We start from the raw sequence: 19,805 nt of genomic DNA, 5'->3' as shown, positions 1-19,805 counted from the left end.
AGAGATTGCTAGGACTAGGAATTGCTCCTACTGAGATCTTTGTCAAAACTAGTATGCCTGTGAAATATTCGAGCTTTGACAAAAGTACATGTTTCTGTTAATCTTACTAAGAATGTGACAGCGGTTCTCAGCAGTATTCCGTCTCTAACAATAGATTTAACTGGATGATTAGGGATGAGAAGAGCAGATAAATAACACATCTCACCCTCCCCAGCACTCTCCCAGCCTCCAGCTATTTTCAGCTCAGGGGATTTCCTGAGCCTGATGTAGTTTGTCTGCTTAGTTAATGGGACTCTCTTCCAACTATTTGTCCAGTCTCCCGTTGAGCCCATGTAAAACTTTTGTTCAACTCTGCCCTAGCTGTAGAAGTTCTTTCTGATGCCATTAACAACAATATAAGAAAAGCAAAATAACAACTTTTAAAGATTCATTCTGTGGATTGAGTGCTACAAATATCCACCTCTGCCCTAACATACTGGTTTTTGTCAGGTTCTGGTAACAGGGACAGCAGAGCTGAGTCAATGGAAAGAGTCAGTGTTAAGTGTTCAACAGTGACTACTGATTTAGGAAGTTTTATTTTTTAGGTGTCCAACCCAATGTCCTTTTAAATTGCCCTAATAAATTTTTTATTATTTTTTAATTTTATTAAATTTTCTGCAAAGCTGAGATATCAACAAATGAGCCACCTCAAGTACTTAAAAATGTTCATGACTTCTCATCTTAAAGTTGTATTCAGCAAAGTCTGTAAAACTAGGTTATTTTTCTAAGCTAAGTTTTGAAAGTTCTGCATTATGTGAGTATCTTTTTAAAATAACAGTGCTGGAATGGTGATCTAATGCTGTCTTCTCCATCAGAACAAACTGAAGAAACTGAGGTCTACCAGGATCTTTGCTGGCAGCATCTAAGTGATGATTTTGTTTGTAGTCGACCTCTGGTTGGAAAGCAGACTACATATACTGAGTGCTGTTGCCTGTACGGTGAAGCTTGGGGCATGCAGTGTGCACTATGTCCTATGAAGGAGTCAGGTAAGCAAACGTACATATCAGTTCTTGGAATGAAATCTGAAATACTGAATCAATTTAATCCCTTGCGTTTATGCTTGGGCTAATAATATGAGAAAGAACAAAAAAGCACCCTAACCCTTCAAGAACTAATGGAAATTTTTCTTATTAATTAAGGGGAAATCATTACAGTCTAGATTTTTTAAATGGAGCTGCTTTTATGTTTTGTCAATTACAAGACCCATTTCCTTCAGGTGGAACTATCAGTGATTAGCAATGTAGAACCTTGGTGGAAACAGGAGGGCATTTTGAAGGTAGCAGAGTTCCTTAACGTGAATGACAAATTAAAAACCATCTGTGAAAAATCAGATGAAGTTCATGTGCGCACACACTCATGATACTAAGCAGATTACAAAACTGTTTGGGATTTTGCCTGCTGGTGTTATATATTCAGATGCATTTTTCAGTGTGATATTCTGCCAGGCTGGCTGCTCTTAGGTGCATTTGATAAGGATCTGATAAGTTGTGATTTAGAATCACTAAGCCTATCAAAGAATGAGTTGTTTTCATATGACTGTATGCTCAGGTATTATGAAATGTAGAGATGAGCAATTTAAGATAGATAAGAGAAAAGGAGTACCAATAAGGAAGAATTTCCAGGGAATATAACTTAATGTTAAAGAAAGCGGACTGGCAGTCATATTTTTATTTGTTTGTGTTTAGAAATTAGACATTGTTCCAAGATATTTCAGTCACACTTCTTGTGGTGACTACAAAAGCTAAATGGATATAGAGAGAAACGTTGTCACTGACCCACAGACTTATTGCTGGGGACTGGGAACTGGGAACTGGAGAAGAGACCAGTGGAAGCAGCACAGGTACATGTCATGCTGTGCCTGGGGTATGTCAGTATCTTTAGCAGGCCTGGTATATAAAGTCTGGTACCATACTAATTTCTTCCCCTATATAAACTACTCCAAGGTCTAGATTGGATGTAGCTTTCTTACAACAAATGTTTCTTTCAGTAATATGATTTTCCATGTAGGAATATCATGCTGCACTAGTAAAGCATTTTACTCTGATCATACCTAGATTTTCAGTTGGGCTTGTGCTACTCTAACTATAATGTTGTGGCCAAAGCATTATATGCTCTACTTGTAGCAAGAACTCAGAAGTTAAAACTACATAGACAGTTCAGTGAGGCATTAATGCAGTTTTTTTGTGTCTGCTTGAGCTTTATGTTTTTATAATTTACTTGCAAGATCCCTGAACCTCTTCTTATATATCTTTACTTGTTCGCGTTTGCTTTGGAAGTGCAACAGTTGAAAAAAGTGCCTGATTTTGATGATGTTGGCTGGAGTAACTGCTGGCTGATGCTTACCCCAGAAAAAGACTAAAGAAGAAAAACAAGACATGACAGCAACTTGATTTATAAGATATGGAAATCTCTGAAATGTCTTTGTCAGAATAAATCTTATAAGAGGACACACCCAGGCACTGAATTACTACACCTGCTAGAATAACAATTGCAATGGAACAAAAAGTTATAGTAAAATAAATACAGGGCAATAGCTAATAGCAAGAATTGTTGCTGTGACCTGGAGCTCCTCAGGTGGAAAGACAGAGCAGAATAAAGGAGTTTTCCTTTGCACGAAGTTCATCACATGGTGACAGTGACCCATCTGTGTCATGCAAGCATGCAGTCCTGAGAGAAGGAAGGAAAGCTGTTCCTAGTAGAGAGAGTTCAGGTAGGCACAAGACATGCTTCTGGAGATTTCTATCTAGTTACTTTTAAAGAAGGATAAATCTGCAAAGGAACAGAGAAGGACTACCAAAATCTTCAGGAAATGGAGAACCTGTCTTCCAAGTGAAGATTTAAAAAGCCAAACCTAAATGCAGAGCAAAGGCTGCAAATGGTAAGACTTCACAACAGCATAATCATGGAGGTTTCCCATATGCTTTTATATTAAACACCCATCCTGATGCGAGGAAAAAATTGGAACAAGTTCAGTCTAAACATATTTAGGCTTGAAATTAGAAGGATTTTGATCATTAGGACCACAGGATTCTGAAGCAGTAATCCTGTAACATCAGTGGGGTACAACTCCCAACTAGGAAATTAATTTTTAAAAATACATGAAGGTTCCTGATGGATGACATGCTAAACATCAGTTGGATGACCCTCAGTCAAGGCTGAAGAGCATTATGTTGGATCATAAAAACTTTCTCCTTCTAGACGTAAGATATTTTTTATGTGAAGTTTAATATACATTGAAAAGTATCTGCTTTAACTGAAATGATGAGGCTTACTTTGATCCCAAATACTTTAAATCATCCTTATACATTGGAACATAGTTGGTTGAAAAACCTAAAAGGATATTGAATCTTTATTATCTCAGAACAAACATACAGACTTACATTTCTTACTGAAGGTGGTATATGCTCATGTGTCCTTGCACACATGTGCATGCACACACACAGAAACCTGGAAGCCTTTTTCCCTTTTCATGAACATTTACCAAGAAAATTTAAAGCTGACTGAACTGAATAAATGATTCATTTGACATGTCTTCAGTTTGCAGCACTTAAAGTGACATCATTGGCTCGAGAGAGTGCTTTCACACCTCTGGGCCAGCGGGTCACAGGTTCAAGCCCTGGCTGGGGAACCTGGAATTCCTCCACTTTTAAATTCTTGTGTATTGTGTCGGCCAGATTTACTACTGAAGGTATTTGCCTGTTTCCTGAGTTAGGGGTATTCTGAAGATTTGTAACACATGTTAAAGAGGACTAGGGATGTGAAAAGAGTTACCATCACTGACTTCCACCATCAAATGGGTTAGATGATAGAGCAGATCATTCACTTATCAGTGGTTTCCTTTTACCTTATTTATACTCCCCTTGTATTCAAGGATCTAGATGCTGCACTTAGAAAGAAGGAAGTACAGAACTACCACCATAAGTGATATATTTGCAAGTTCCTTAAGTAAATTCCAACTTTAATAAAAAATAACTTCTAACTTTTGTGTCCCAGATTATTTTTAAAGTACTTCATTTTCATTACAAGATTTAAATGTTGAGCATAAAAGCAGTGGCAAGATAGGGAACTTCTGTAACAACTGATCCATATAAATGAAAAAGAAATCCAGCTTTTCATCAGCATGAAAACAGAATTAATGTAGTTGCTAAAATTTCTTGAAACTACTGGTGTGTTCTTGATCAAACTAACAACCCCTACTGAAAATAAGACTAAATATTCAGAGCCTGAGACAAAAATGAGTAGCACCTTTTGAAATCCTGTGACTGAACAGCAGCATCTTAACAACAGTAAGACTGAAAAGTAGTTTGATGACAACATCAAGGAACAAATTCAAAATACTAGTTCAAACTCCTGGTCCAAATAGTGCAAATGTGAACTGTAGCAATATGATTGAGTACATCTTACTTGTACAAGAAATTTTGTGGGGCAGGCCTTCTTGACTTTAAATGAAGGAAACGAAGACAGATTGTTTTCAATTACATTGGTTCTAACATGGTCTTATGGTATCATGATATTACAGATAAAGCCTTTCTCAGATTGCTTTCAATACCAAAATGTTAACTACTGAAATGTATCCTCAATGGTCTTATTGTGGTGTTAGGCTGTACTTGCCTAAAGAATTTTTAGCAATTATCCTTAAGAAAGCTCTGTTATTTAAGGTCCGTTATTTGTAATCTGTAATACCTGACCAATTAAGAAAAATTAGAAAATTGGATATTTTTGGTTTAGATAACAAAAGTAAAACATCCTTCCTTCATTACACACCATCACCCTAAAAAAAAAAGAAAAAAAACTGTTGTATGACCTGACTTCAGAAGTTCTGCTTCCTGGCTCAATTTACTGTTAGTGCCCAGAGACCCAACTGTCTCCATCCAGAGTCTGTGCTCTAGTAACTGGCAGCAGGACAGATACCAATGGGTTTAACAGCAGGATCAAAGCATCCATGCCAGAGAACACAGCAACTGGTCAAGACTGAAAAAATCTAGAATAAGGCCATATACACCTCTTGCTAACCTGAACATGTAGCACCTCAATTGTGAACCTGCTGAGCTTCCAGAAGCTCCTGTGAAACTCTTACAGGACTGGAGTGGATTTTAGACAAGGGGCATTGTTTCAGGATGCAGGAAATTTGAAGGGAGGAGGTAGAAGTAACAGCTAGAAAATGTTGAGTCGGTGTCTAATTTAGGGAGAGTTGAGTCGGTGTCTAATTTAGGGAGACTACCTATTTTTGTCTTTTTAAAATTATCTTCTTGGAGTTTATTACTGCTGTGCAGTACTACCTTTGCTTCAGTAACACCTTCGGATGCTAGGAAGGTAGAACTATATGCCTCTGAACTACAGATACACTAATCTGTTAAGGAGGGTGCTTTCTTCCTCTGTAGCTGCCCACCTGGAGAAGGGGGTAAGGTAGGACTTGGACTTCACAGTTTTAACAGGTGTTTTAATAACTATTTTCTGTGGGTGGGGATACATCGCTACATCTATAACTACAAATTTGTTGGTAATCTTACTAGCGAGATAAGGTTACGAACACATTGTTAGGCTACTGTAAAGGGCACCAGCATTCATTTTATCAGTCTGCTTATTTGCATAATCCTATACACACCTTTTATTCTTTTGTTGTGCATTTTAAATTCTAGCAGTTTATGGGGTTTTATGGAAACACTTTATGTTCAGAAGATCTGCAGAAAGGATGATGGTAGAACTCCAGTCAGTAGATGTCACAGCTGTTCTGTGGGACTAGGAGTCTCATAAAGAACTGCTGAACACATACGTTGTATTTGAAGTTTCTCCTTATCTCCACCTTAGCATTTACAAAGTCCAGATTAGGGAAATACTGAGGGTAGTGGGTAACATGAATTATCTAGGGCTGTGTAATGTAGGATTTCTCTTGGCCAATTTCACACACTTTTTCTTATAAAGAAAACCACATCTGTGTTGGTCCTACCAGTTTCCTCTTCCATCAGGAAAAAGAGAAGAAGGAACCCTGAGCATTAAATTCCTCTGCCCTGTTCCAGACATCTGGAATTAGGATGAGATGGTGTCCTAGAAATGGTTATGTCTTTCCATAGACTAAAAAGGGATGCTGGATGACAAATTTGGGTGCAGGCCCTTGGAGATGCTTGTTTGTAGTTGTTGAATTCTACCCCTTCTGGCAGAACAAAGTATTTGGATTGCATTTTTGTTGCAAGGAGCTTCATGAACATTATGAGTTAGTTCTGGGCTGAGTTTCCATATTTGGAGAACATGGGGTTTCCTTCAAGTTCTGCCAAATGTCACCCATGAAGATCTGGATGCACAGGGGAAACCAATGTGTGTAAAGGATGAGTTTCCATCTGTCTTCTGTTCAAATGGTAAAGATCAGCAGGAAGGCACTGGATTAATTTCTGGAGACCATTGTTTGTCTTTCCATTTAGGATGGCGTTGTGCCTCCTTCCTTTCTGCCAAGGATTACCTTTTGAGCTCAAATTATTGCGGTGACTGGGCTTTGAATACTCAAAGTCATATGCTCAGGTGTTCAGATTTTTGGCTGCTTTCATTTCTGTTGATGAGGGGTTTCTGTGCTTTTTCTGAAGTTTAGAAGAGACAAGCAGAATAGCCTTGGAAGGGTTTTCCTCAGGGAACTTCACATTCCAAGTGTACATAGGAGTCAGCAAGGAGTCAGAAAGCCATTTGCAAATTTGTGGCAGGACCAACACCTGACTCTTACGACAAGTGTCAACAATCTACCTTGAGTAGTAGAAGAGAGAGGCTTGTTTTAGGAAATTTGAGCATCATCAGTTGAGGAACAAAAGATGAAGTTGTAGGTTGTAGGGTGCTGGCCTCTTCTCCCAAGTGACAGGGGACAGGACGAGAGGGAATGGCCTCAAGTTCTGCCAGGGGAGGTTTAGGCTGAACATTAGGAAAAAATTTTTCACAGAAAGGGTCATTGGGCACTGGCACAGGCTGCCCAGGGAGGTGGTTGAGTCACCTTCCTTGGAGGTGTTTAAGGCATGGGTAGATGAGGCGCTGAGGGGCATGGCTTAGTGATTGATAGGAATGGTTGGACTCAATGATCCAGTGGGTCTCTTCCAACCTGGTGATTCTGTGATTCTGTGAGGTTTTGAAATAATCAGATTGGGAGTTACTTCAGTTTTAACAAGAGCTTTACACCCACTGTGAGCTTTTCCTCAGTGATTTCATTTAGGCTGTCTCCTTGTGAGAACATGAATATCTTTCTTAACTCATGAAAACAATCTTTTAAGACTGGTACCCTTCCCTTTTTCTGTAGCATCAAGAGCTGTAGAATATATATGAATGCTGTCCACCACAAACCTTAGCATCTCTTCATGGAAGATGTTGCTGAAATCACCTAAGTTACCAAATAGAACCATTTAAATGTAAAGCAGAAATATCTACAGCATTGGTTCACAGGTGATGCAATCTCCTTAGAGAGCATGAACTTGACCGATTCAGACTGATGTCCAGGACCTCTGATCGGGAAGGGACATGTATTGCATGTAATAAATGCTTTCTTGGCTTTGTTCTTCTCTCCAGTGATTTCTTCCATGATGAAACTGTTGCATTCCTAAATAATTTGAAGGAACTGCCTTGGTGTTGATAGGTTTGGCTCCTTTTCTCTATGTGTGATGGTGACTGTTCTGAAGAGCTGGAATAGGAATAAAGTTTGCTTTGCGGGCAGAACCTGGGATTGTCTGTGGTTCAGTTGTTTCATGGTTGTGTCAGGAAAAACTTTTTTGTATAATATTTTGTTTTAAAAACATGAAATATGGAATAGCTTTTCTGACTAGAGAATTTAGGATTGCGCAGTTACAATTGTATATGCAAATCCGATGCATATTTGCACAGCTGCACTTGTGTGAACAAGCACCAAAAAGCCAGTCAGTCCATCTAGTTCATGTTGCATCGTCTCTGTCAGTCTAGCTTTCACCATTACAGCAAACTTCTGTGCCGGTATGCATGTACGTCTAGCTGTAATCCCCTAACACACTTGTTTTAGTTGTACACGTATGACTTAAAAATATCCTTTACATTTTGGAACCATACCTTAGCTTCCTTTTAGAACAGCTGTCCTAAGTTGTACAAAAAGCTGTCTTAATGCTTCATTTGCAAGTTATGAGAAAAACTTCGAAACACATGGAACAATGTAGACAAAATTATATTAAAAATATGTCTTTTTTCCTCTTGAACTTCAGTTGTATTGTGCCTGATCACAGCCAGGATATGAGCAAGCAGAGGAAATAAATCCATATAAAAAAAGGTTTTATCATTGTTTGTGAATTACAGATTTTTTTTTATTTTAATTTTCATGGAAGGTTATTTTGAAAGTGAATATTAATTTCTGTGACAACTAAAATGTTTTTGTCATTCAGGGGTAGTTAAAAGTCTACAGTACTTGGACAACTAAGTGGAACATACAGAATTAAGAGGGTATTATAGGTAATTCCAAATCATCACAGTATGTAACAAAACAATTGTATAAATTACATAGAGAGAGAATAGGCATATACATTCCAAAGTGACTTACAGCTATTTAAATGCTCTGTCAGCTTTTGTATTAAAACTCTATAAACAAATAATGTATGTTATTAAAATATTAGAGTGTATTAACAAATGATTAACTAAGCATAATTCAAGAATTTAGTAGATTATTACTGTTGTATTTATAGCCTCACAGAAGACTTTGATATGGTTACAACTCCTTGTAACAAATACCAGGTTTACAGCATGCCCTACCACAGCTGTTCATAGTTTTGTAGCCAGGATTTTACTTATAAGTCCTAAAATTGCAGATATCTAGAACTGGACTGATGAAGGACCAGTGTGGCAGGAAACAAGTTTCTCTTGTCAACATTTCTTTATTCTTTTGAGAATAAACAAGTTTGCATTGGCAACCTTGCAATATCAAATAGTATTGCACAAACTTCAAGGTTTTTTTTCAGGTCGCATTCATGTGGAAGAAGTAGTCATCCCTCAGACCTGCTTGCCTTGTCCCACTGCTGCTCACTGGCTGTTTTTGTGTGGCGATTTCTTCCACACAGGCCAGATGAATTAGTGTTTTGCAGTAGAGCATAGATTTCATTTGCCAAGAACATTTGTGTACGTCTGTGAGAAAGCGCTTTCACACTTCTGCCCAGCTTTTCTTTGTGTATGTATCAAAGCCCTTGGGCATAATGAGTAGCTCAACACAAAACACTGGAGAAGTCAGACTGAGGTGATAAACTGGCTGTCCCTGCACATGGGTGTTATCTGGGGTTAGATGTGGGGAAGGAAGAATATGGTGTTTCTGGTCCTATGGCAGCTCTTAAAACTATGCTTGCTATCACAGTATCTCACTGGGAAGCTGTGCATTAAGGGATGTAAGTAACATGCTATATACTGTTTATTTTCTCATGCTGGCTTTGTTTCATGTGCCATGGGATGTCTCTCATGCGCAGTGCACTTTTTCACCTGGGAGAAGGTTGCTTGAATTTAATTATTACTATGTACAAGTATATTCTGGAGGGTGCACATTGGAGGAAATCACCTTACATCGAAGCAGAAGGTGACATGATTTGCAATTTCTAAGTTCTCTGAGGAGTTCATTCTGCAGGCTCAGACTGGCAGCTGTGACAGTTCTGGATGTGGACTGACAATTTTTGCCTGTTCTGTGCAGTCCTATGCTTTCAAAGAACCAAGTTGTAGACCACAGGATTCAAACAGACTTTTTGAACATTTTGTTGTTTTCAGAACAAAATTAAACTGTTCCAGGTGCAGGAGAATACTACCTGTGAAAATAAAATCACAGTGCTGGGCAGCAAGCAGGGCTGTGCTCTGCACTGTCTAAAGGCAGTCTAGATTTATCCAACTATTTGCTGTCTGGGACAGTTCTACACAGCATGAGGTTTCTGGCTCTGTAAGCATCTGCAGTTCTTGGATTTTGTATCTGCTTAGGGCTTTTTTTCCTCTCTCTCTTTTGGTGGTTTTCTTTCCCATTCTTACTCTGCCTGATTCTCAGAACATCAGGCAGTCTTCACAGAAATAAATGCTAAATAGTCTGTAGCAACAGCACAGGAGCACCTGGATTGCTGGATTTTAAAAACATTTCTATTTTCAAATAAATTATCTCATATATATATTAGTAAATGGTAATAGAAACAGAGATGACACAAAAAATCAAATTAAAAAATCAAATTCTGCATCGGCATTCCAGAGATGGACTCTAACATGTAAAATGAAGAGTCTGCTTCAACTTGTGTAGCCTCACTGTTGGAGAGGGGCAGAAAATCAGAGTACAGCTATTTCTCCTTTGTTTGTAGGTGGGTGTGTGCTATTTTAGAAGGATCTTTTCATTGTGTGATTTTTGCAGGTTGGCTGACAGTGCCAGAAATATGGTCCCACCTGCTCCAGTTTTGCTTCCTTTGGGGTGGCTTCTGCTAGCAGCCACGATGGTCTCCTATAGCCTTTGTTCCACCAGAATGACAAGTGTAACCATAGCTAGTCCTGGAGAGGGGTGCACTGGCAGCAGGATACACTGCATCCCTCTGCTCTTCCTGCCGGTGCAGGCCAGAAGAACCTCACCCATAACTTTTTGTACAGTTATTTACTCAAATCTGTCCCTGGTGTTATCCTTGTTATGACTTAATAGTCTGTATTTGGCTCATTAACATTTTAACGACATTCATCTTGAAGGGAGAATGCTTTCTGGAAATTGCAGATTTATGGTGTTTCTAGGAAGATAAGTTTATTTCTAGCTAACATGAACCACAGCTCACTGGGACTAACGTAATGCAGCCTGTGTAACAAATATGATTAGTTTCATATCCTACTTTCTTTCTCCCCTCAGAGGATTATGCCCAGCTGTGCAACATTCCTGTTCCAGGATCTCGACAGCCATATGGACAAGATGCTTTGGTTGACTTCGAGGAGCACTACACTCCAGAAACCAATCCATACTTTGTTGAAGACCGTAAGCAAATTTCTCTGATATGTAAAACACTTGAAATGAGAGTTTTAACTTGGATTATTTCCCCTATAGCTGGCTTCATTCTTCTGTTTGCTTCTTCGTAGTGTGGCCTATTTATGTTTCAGTTATTCCTGTGACACCAGCTTTCTCAGGTGTTCTGGTTCAAGAGCCAGTATTGTATTAAGAGCCCGGTTGAGATCAGAGCACAATATTGATTTTTAATATAGTGAAATAGTTTGTTCCAAGTGTACTAAATTTGTATTTACCAACAGATTTACAGCCAAAGGTCAAAGGGATTGCCAGTTTTCTTTCTCACAAATTCGTTTTCCTTTGGAGCATGGGACAGATTTCCTCAGAGTGCATTTGGTTTAAGATTAAAAAAAAAGTCCCTTCACACCAGCTTTCTTTTATTTTCCAGCAGAATTTGTGTGAGGAAAATGGACAGCAAGCAAGTCATTCTAGCTCAACAGAAAAAAATGTACAGCACAGTGTGATCAGAGAGGATGCATGCATATAGCCTTCAGGATAGATGGAATGGCCTGCCAGGCAGGGTGTGAGGGATTGTAAACAGCATCTCAGTTGAACTTCAGGAATATCAAGGTTCTTTACGAGTCTGTCCCAGCTCACTGTTAAGACTTGTGGGAGGAGTGCTTACAGCTGTCAGCATCTTTCTCAAAATCAACCACCCTGTAATGTTCAGCATATTTCGTCACAGTTTTACAGAAGAAAAGTGGAGGTATCTGGAGGAACTGGTAACTTCCCTGTTCTGTACATATAGCCTACAAGTTGCCACTATGCTCTTTATCAAAGTGTCCCATACAAGGAGTTATTTTTAAAGTAACAGTGACAGGTCACAACGGGACAAGAGGATTGCAGCACACTGTAGAAGGGTGATAGGCATTTCTCGCGTACATTGCACTTCATAGTATACATCTCTACAGAACTACACAAATCAGATGAGTTCATTTCTGTTTGGCATCTAAATGACCTTATAGCTCTGCACAGAATTGTAAAATGTTTCATTTCTTTCTTTCCAGATGATTTGAATTAAACAATAAATTAGTGTTGATGTTTGTTTGAAATGTCACACAGATGATAAGTACCAAACACAGTGAAAAGCCCAGAAAGGTGACGGAGTAACTAGTGTGATGAACAAAATACTGAGTGGGAAAGAAGCACTTCGCAAGTTATAAGCACTGATCAATAAATGCTTTAAAACAGTTTTGAGTCCACTGTCTTAGGGACAGAGGCTTAAGAGTTCATGTCTCTTGCTTCCATCCTATCACTGGATCAGATGCAGTGGCAAGCAAATGCACAAGAATCCTCAAAACACTACTGTAAGACTCTGTCCTAATTGGAGGGATATTCCCTGACAGATACAGTTGCCACAGGAAAAGGAGAAATTCATATTACTAAGTAGTGTTGGAAGTCTTTGTATCACAACTGTTGCAACAATATAAATCAGTAAACAGATTTTAGATAAAACAATAGTTTGTTTGTGGGGTCCCTGTATTAATTATATTAGTTATGGAGCAGCTAGGGAGATATATTCCACTCTGGCTCCAATTACCTCTCCTTTTCTATGCCATATATATTCATTATGCGGATAAAGCTATGACTCCCAAATACTCTTGACTTTTTCCTCAAAATTCTTTCTGATGCAATGGGCTGCCATCTGCAGTCCTGATACCTCACTGCTCCATGCATAGAAAGTTTAAAACCTCGTGCAGGGCTAACATGAGCAATTCAGTCCTGGAGAGAATCTCCAAACTTGTGAAAATGTCAAATACTTTCTTGAATATAACTCCTTCCTTATACATGAAAGCACAACAGTCAGAAAGGCCCTAAGGCAGGGAGCCCAACAGGCATTGTACAAAGCAGTGAGGGCAGAGACAACCCCTTAGATTTGACTGCTCATCATCTAGCATTATGACAAGGAGCAACTGGTACTTATAGGTATTTGTACTAGCACCAGTACCCGAAGTACAAGCCAAAGGGTTGTTAACCAAACCCACAATAGGAAAGCAGTCTGTGATTTCTTCTTACGTTCCTTAAGGCAGTTGAGATTGATTTTCTTAGTACGTTTTCTTCCAGATAAATCAGAAGTCATCTCTTCCCCCCTACACACACACACACTTGTTTTTCTAGAATAGTGTTTTAAGGAACTTTTACCTCAAACGGCTCTGCCACTTTTTACCTTTGTTTCCATAAAGGTTGACAAACATAATAACTGAAATAAAAGCTGCTATTTAGAAAACACTGATTTATCCTTTAAAAAAAATATTGTCAAATTACAGTTTCCTTTACAAAAAAAAAAGTCACAGATTTTTAAAACAAACTTAAAAACTTGAGAGGTCACAAAGTTATTTGATTTTCATCTTGAAACACATCGCAGCACTTTTCTAGTGCATTTAAAACTCCAGATGGTGCAGATCTGGTAAGGCCGTCCTATTTTCTGCAAAGTCAAGTCACATTCCAATAAACTTCTGAGAGAATTTCAGACTCTTACTACACATTTGGGTATTCTGATTCAACAGCTCTGTAACTTGTTTGCAATTCTTTCTCCACCCAGGTTTTCTGAACAGCTTTGAGGAGTTACAAGCAGAGGAATGTGGTATTCTGAACGGATGTGAAAATGGTCGATGTGTAAGAGTCCAGGAAGGCTACACCTGTGACTGCTTTGATGGGTACCACCTGGACATGGCCAAAATGACTTGTGTTGGTGAGAACAGCGTTATGACTTCATGTTCTTCTGTTAGGCTGCCAGTTTACTCAGTCACTTGACCTAAGGAGGGTCTGGAACAAAGGGGTTAGAGATGGTCACCTGAATTGTATTAAAGATGCCAACTTTGATTTTCTGCAAAAGGTGGTAAATTGTGTTACAGAAATAACTATGTTGGTGTTCTTCAGTTAACTTTGGTCATTACAGCTGCATTCAGTTAAGGGCCTAGAAATGAGCAGACACACATTTGTGCAATAAAGTTTAAACTTACATCAATAATGTAACACTATTATATAGAAAAATGTTTTCAAATTATTTAGTGAGCTAAGAGGATGGAACTGGATCCAGACTAGAAGAGTAATTTTAAGAGCAGATTTTTAGAGTGGTTGAATCACCTAAATGTTCTGATAACTGCTTAGTGTGGCTTGGCTCCTCATTCTCACTGATTTCAACCATCAGCAGACCAGACTATTCCTCTCACTCTCAAAGTAGTAAGTCTGCACAACTGCCAACTAGGACATCTAGTGACTACGTCTTCAATTAAAACAACAAAACCTGCGAATGGCAAAAGTCAGTGAGAAGATTAAGGAAACCAACATCCTTCAGGGTAGAAGCCTAGTAGAACCTGTGTATGGGTATTTCAGTTTAAGGTCTCTACTGGCCTTGCTTTAGCATTGTGCTTTGTCACCCACAGCTGAGGTCTCCCAGCTGTATCCTGATGAGCTGCTTGCATGCCTTGTAATCTTTAGGACTTCATGACAAGCTGGCCTCCTTAGAGAGAAAAGATGTAGCTCCTGTGTATTTCAGGCCAGTGCTGCACAAGTGCAGGTAGTTTGCTGCTCACAACTATTTTGTTGACAACACCAACAGCTCCTAAATCATTTGATTTTTTAAAATACAGATATTCTACCAAGAATTTGGAGCTTCTTTCTTCTAAGCCACTTTTCAGTTATCAGATAAGAACCTGTAATTGGATATTATTTTTTTGTTGTTGTTTGCAGCTTAGGCTGAATTTAGAGTTGGTGATCTAACAATTTAAGGCCATTTGGTACAATATTAATTTCCTATGATAACGTCCATCTCTTCCCAATAAAATACTCATCTGTTATAGCTTTTGACCCAGCCTAATTCTGCCTGATCTGAACTGAAAATATAATTCTCAGTGTATTCATACAGCATATTATACTCCTGACAGTGCTGGAAATAAATGAGCTCTACCTACACACCAGACTTAAGCGCATGCATTTTGATGTCCCCTTTTTGCAGATGTGAATGAGTGCAATGAGCTGAACAACAGGATGTCTCTCTGCAAGAATGCCAAATGCATTAACACCGAAGGTTCATACAAGTGTTTGTGTCTCCCGGGGTACGTCCCTTCGGACAAGCCAAACTACTGCACACCTCTGAACTCAGAACTAGACAGTGAACTGGAGTAGAGGAAAACCTCCATATCCTAAGCCCATATACTCTGCACTGTATAAAGAAAAGGAAGAAAAGTATTTAACTTGTGAAGAGAAGGCACCGGAGTAGCAAACGTAAGGGGAGAAAAGCATTAAAGTGTGTCAAAGGTGAGACACGATGGGCTGATTGTAAATCAGCTTCACTGAAGTGACAGACCAAATGGACACATTACTCTGTATGAAAGAAACAATCAAGTATATAGTGTGTTCATAAGAAAAAATGTATCTTTGAAAATAAGCAAAAACAGTGCTCTTATTTTAAACAGAGGAGCTTTGGTTTTTTGGATTTTGTTTTTAGTTTTTTGTTTGTTTGTTTGTTTGTTTTTACTATTGCTTGATTAATTTGGCATTTAAATAGTGATGGAAATATTTTATATTACTATGTCAGTTTTTGATTGTTCAGTTCCTTGCCTACTGTTTCTTTACAGATCTTCTTTCTGATCAGTACAAATTCTATGATACAGATAGTCTTAGACCATTTTGTAAGAACTGTTACACAGGGTAATGCTCCTCCTTCTCTGGAACATTGGTCAGTGACTTTTTTTTTTAATTTGCTAATTGTCTGCCCTGTGGAGCAGGCACCATTTTTTTCAAATGTTTATATACCTTGGCGAAAAGTCCTTATATTCATTTTGTATTCTGTATGGTTGTTACTGCACTTAAAGTTTTTAGAACCTTTCTTGCCAAGTTCAAAGCTGCTAGTGGACAATATTGGATTACTTTTGTACATTAAAACAAAAGATTTGAGCTCATGTCTGTATTGTAATATGTAAATTGAACACAAGAGAGATCTTGTATGATTACCCTAACATATTAAAGCTGTATATTAAACCTCAATAAAATCACCTTTTTTTTTAGAAAAAAAAAAAAAGCTGTTTACTAATTGTAGGCATTCTTTTTTCTTTTATTGGTGGTTTTATGTTACAAGAATCAAGCCCTCAGGTGTTTACAGTGCTAGAATTAATTTACATTACAATAGTTAGAGAGAGCTGGCTGGCTGGTTTTTCCTTCTCATGCTGTTTTAATAAGACCAGAATCTGAATTAGTTCATGCCTGAAGTTAGACTTCCAGAGGGAAGATTTCAAACACAGACCTACAGAAACTGTTTGACTTGGAAGCTGATTCCCATGGAATTTTTTTCTTTTCTGGTTTAGGCATATTTCCCACTAAATCTACAAATAAGGCTCTTCAGTATAATGGCCTAGTTTTAAGAAATACTGGAGAGAAGGGGGAGAATTTCCTTTTCTTGATGGACTGTACCTTCCCATCAGCTCTGTTTTTCAGAAGAAGGAGAGAAGGAGATGAGGAGACTGACTGACGTTTCACTTTGACCTTCTCCAGAGCGAAGAGAGTTTGCTTTGGAAATCCCAAAACAGGGTCCTTTTGATATTTTCCAAATGCAATATTTTTGCTGTGTCTTTTAGACCTGCCCTGCATTAAAAGGAAAAGGATAACATGCAGCTTTAAAAAGTGGGTCAAATTTGGTCTGATTGTCTGAGAATTAGATTTTTATTTCTCATTTCACCAAAAAAAAAGAAAGAAATATTTCACTTGGTTCTGAATCAAACTTCTTTTTCCAATATTTAGGTCAGCCACTGAACCAAAAATATCCTGAGTTTTATTCCTTTCAGTACTGCACACTCAGTCAATCTCATTAAAGTTCATGTGCCTGTTAACGTGCAGGAGCAACTGTCCTTCCCAGGGCCCCTTCTCTCCATCTGCTGGAATTTGACACTAGGACTAGTGAAGATAGTGTATGCTTAAGATCGGATGGTATCTTAAAATGCAAGAAAACTTCCTGAGTAAAACTGGGGCGGGGGGGGGGTTGATCTTTAAAGAAGAGACTCTTTGCAATGTGCCCATCTGCCTTGATTTTTCCAGAGTTAAGCTGAAGAGGGGTGGAGGGCAAGTCACTCCTCTCGGTCAAAAGAGGTGGCCTGCAAACACTACTGCTGGTGTATAATTACAGAAATAAATAATAATTAATTCTTGCTTACATGCTGTGGTTAAGGAGGAAGGAAGGAAGGTCTGGTCTTACTAAGGAATTCCGTAACTAAAGAGCTCTTAGTTGTCCTGCTTAAGGTTAATCCTCTGATCTTAATAAAAACCAAAGTCATGAATACAACCTTTCACTGGATTCAAGATGAGCTCTGGTCTGCTTTCAGCTGTCATGACAAATTCATAGACAAGACAGCACTCCCCCGACTCCCATCGCCAGTGGCCTCCTCCTGCTTCAGACACTGGCTGTGTTCAGCTCTGGAAGAGGCCCCAAAGCTGCCACTGCGGTCAGCACCACAGCCTCAGATTTTCAACGACCCAGCACTCCTTCAGTGCTTCCCCAGTAAGGGAGTTAAAGTGGCAGTTTGGGTCTCCGCTTTTCCTGGGAGTACCCCAGTATGACAGCTGAGGAAATAACACTCAGACTTCAGTACCCCCAGAAGTCTTCGCTTGGGGACAAACGCTGCACTGAATGTGTAATTCTGAGCCACAAGATCAGCTTCTTGGTGATGTATTACATCGTTTTAAAACAACAAATTTAGAATAGCCTGGGACTTTGCCAATCCCAGACAATATACACTTTAAGCCCTTACTTTGTGTTATTTCAGACAAAAAAACAGCCATTCCAAACCCAAGCTGTTCCATGAGCAACAAAGCTGAAATGAAGCCTGAATTCCTATGACCTTTCTCCGTAACTCTCCTCAGCAGACTGACTCCAGCTCCTCGCGCCTCTGTCACTTGCAACAAGCACCGGCAGCACGCGTCTCCAGCTGTGGGTGCCAGGGCAGGGTGATGGATGCACATGCATTGACACAACTGCTGCCAAACCAAATGTGGTCCATGTTCTCAGCAGGGAGGTTTAGTTGAGTCACTTGTCTCTAGCTGTTCATCAGACTTCACAGACCTCAGATTGTACTGGCTTTTTCATCTCATTTGCCTTACACACATGGTTGCAATTGGTCACAGTGTTAAAAGCTATCAGTGTGGGTTTCAGAGAGATGGCACACACACTAGCCCTGGTTCTGCGGAAAACAAACCAACCACCAAACCTGAGCCTAAGTGGCCCCTTGGCCTACTAAGATGTGTTAATAGCAATTCACAAAAGGTTTTGGTGTGTGCAGCCGCCTTCCATCTCCACTGCCTGATTCAAGAGGGCAGCAGTTGACCCAAGCCCTGAGTGAAGCTTGAAAACATTCTTCTGGTTCAATAGCCATGTCCTCATCACAGCCACATTCTTCTATTACAAAGACTATAGGCAAACAGCATACTTTGCGCATGCTTCTGCCTTTCCCTTTGCCTCTTCTTACTTCTAATATACCTTAAAACACACACAGGAGCCAAAAGCAGACCAAACAGCCTAACCTCCACTTACATACCAGTGCTTAGTACTCCACGTTGCCTGGCTCCAGGCCTTCAGAAATGCTTTAACTAAGGAACCACAATTGAAGGAATTAAAGGAAATTCAGCCAACCTGACCTCAGCCTCTGGAGCCCACCTACTTTGCCTCAGTGTAGTAAGGCTGGTCCTGTCATTTCACCTGAAAAGCTGCAGGGCTTAGGAATACAATTTTGATTCATAGTTAAATAAACATTTTCTTAACATCATTAAGACAAGGGATTGGACACCACTGATGTAGCCTTTTACTTGTAACAAGAGTTGTGGTTTAGGTGAGAGCCCTAAAAATACAGAAACTACCACTTAAAATTCCGTGATTCAAGTTTCTGTGTGCAGCCGAGTCTGGAACTGATTACAATTTATACCAAATGGCACCATGACTTTTTACATTCATATGGACCCTTAAAAAAAAATATTAGTCCTTTTTCAGCCAGCCATTTCCTTGCTACAAAAAATAAAATTGCTGACATGGTAGAACTGAATTCTGCTGTTCTCTTATGATGCCACTGTGTCAATGAGAAGTTACTACAGAACTAGTTACACACATTTCAGCTAGAAAGACATCTGACATGAATAGATACTTTCATGTTGGGATGCTATTCAGTGAAAAATTAGCCAATGTTAAAACTATTCAAAGTGAGCACTAACATTCCTTCAGAAAAAATCAGTCACAGCTGGACAGATCATTTCAATCTGAGAGACAAAACTGGCAGTCATGACAAATATTCAGCTAGTCAGGGGCAAATGACACATTCAAATAAATTCATGACTAAGAGAAGTCCTAAAACGCTAAAGGCACCAAAGCGGTTGTCATGAAGTATTAGCTCGCAGTGATCCTCCCCATCACGGGGGTTTGAATCTGAGTTTTGGGTTCTTTACTGCCCCTTGAGTGATGTCCATATAGCAGTGGAGGGGCTTCTGGCTTTGGCACTCTTTCTCAGCTTTTCAAAAGGAAAGGTGACAGACACCATTAGAGCATGTCATGGGCTTGTTCTGGCCAACAGTTGAACCACAGTGCGTTCCTTCAGAGTGCAGAGCAAACTTAAAAACCCCACTGCTGCCTCTAGAAGAGACTACAGTATTGTTCTTTCAGTAATGCCACCCACTTTGAAGAGTAGGTTGTGCTTGCTGGAGACTCTCCTAACACTAAGCAGGCCAAGGGAGCTATTAAGGAGCAATTTAAGCAAAAAGGAGGTGAATTGTGTGTCACAGATGCTACTACTCTCGTTGGAGGTCATTATTTGGT

General features: G+C 39.3%; 1 protein-coding gene across 6 annotated transcripts in view; it reads left to right on the top strand.

Annotated features, from left to right (window-relative positions):
• LTBP1 (latent transforming growth factor beta binding protein 1) overlaps window positions 1–17,164 on the top strand; it is a 196,196-nt gene extending 179,032 nt beyond the window's left edge. For 2 of the 6 annotated variants that reach the window (XM_069852455.1, XM_069852456.1), the window contains exons 26-29: window positions 855–1,025; window positions 10,865–10,987; window positions 13,557–13,706; window positions 14,973–17,141. In XM_069852455.1, the coding sequence (XP_069708556.1) occupies window positions 855–1,025; window positions 10,865–10,987; window positions 13,557–13,706; window positions 14,973–15,142 (614 nt within the window). In that variant the 3' untranslated portion in view covers window positions 15,143–17,141. Of the gene's footprint in view, window positions 1–854; window positions 1,026–10,864; window positions 10,988–13,556; window positions 13,707–14,972 lie in introns of all 6 variants that reach the window. The other 4 variants (XM_069852452.1, XM_069852451.1, XM_069852454.1 and 1 more) reach the window with 4 other exon arrangements.
• The last annotated feature ends 2,641 nt before the right edge of the window (window positions 17,165–19,805 follow it).

Source organism: Phaenicophaeus curvirostris, chromosome 2, assembly GCF_032191515.1.
Source record: "Phaenicophaeus curvirostris isolate KB17595 chromosome 2, BPBGC_Pcur_1.0, whole genome shotgun sequence".
Taxonomy (NCBI): Eukaryota; Metazoa; Chordata; class Aves; order Cuculiformes; family Cuculidae; genus Phaenicophaeus; species Phaenicophaeus curvirostris.
Note: the sequence above shows the minus strand (reverse complement) of the source record. Positions and strands in the feature narration are given on the sequence as shown.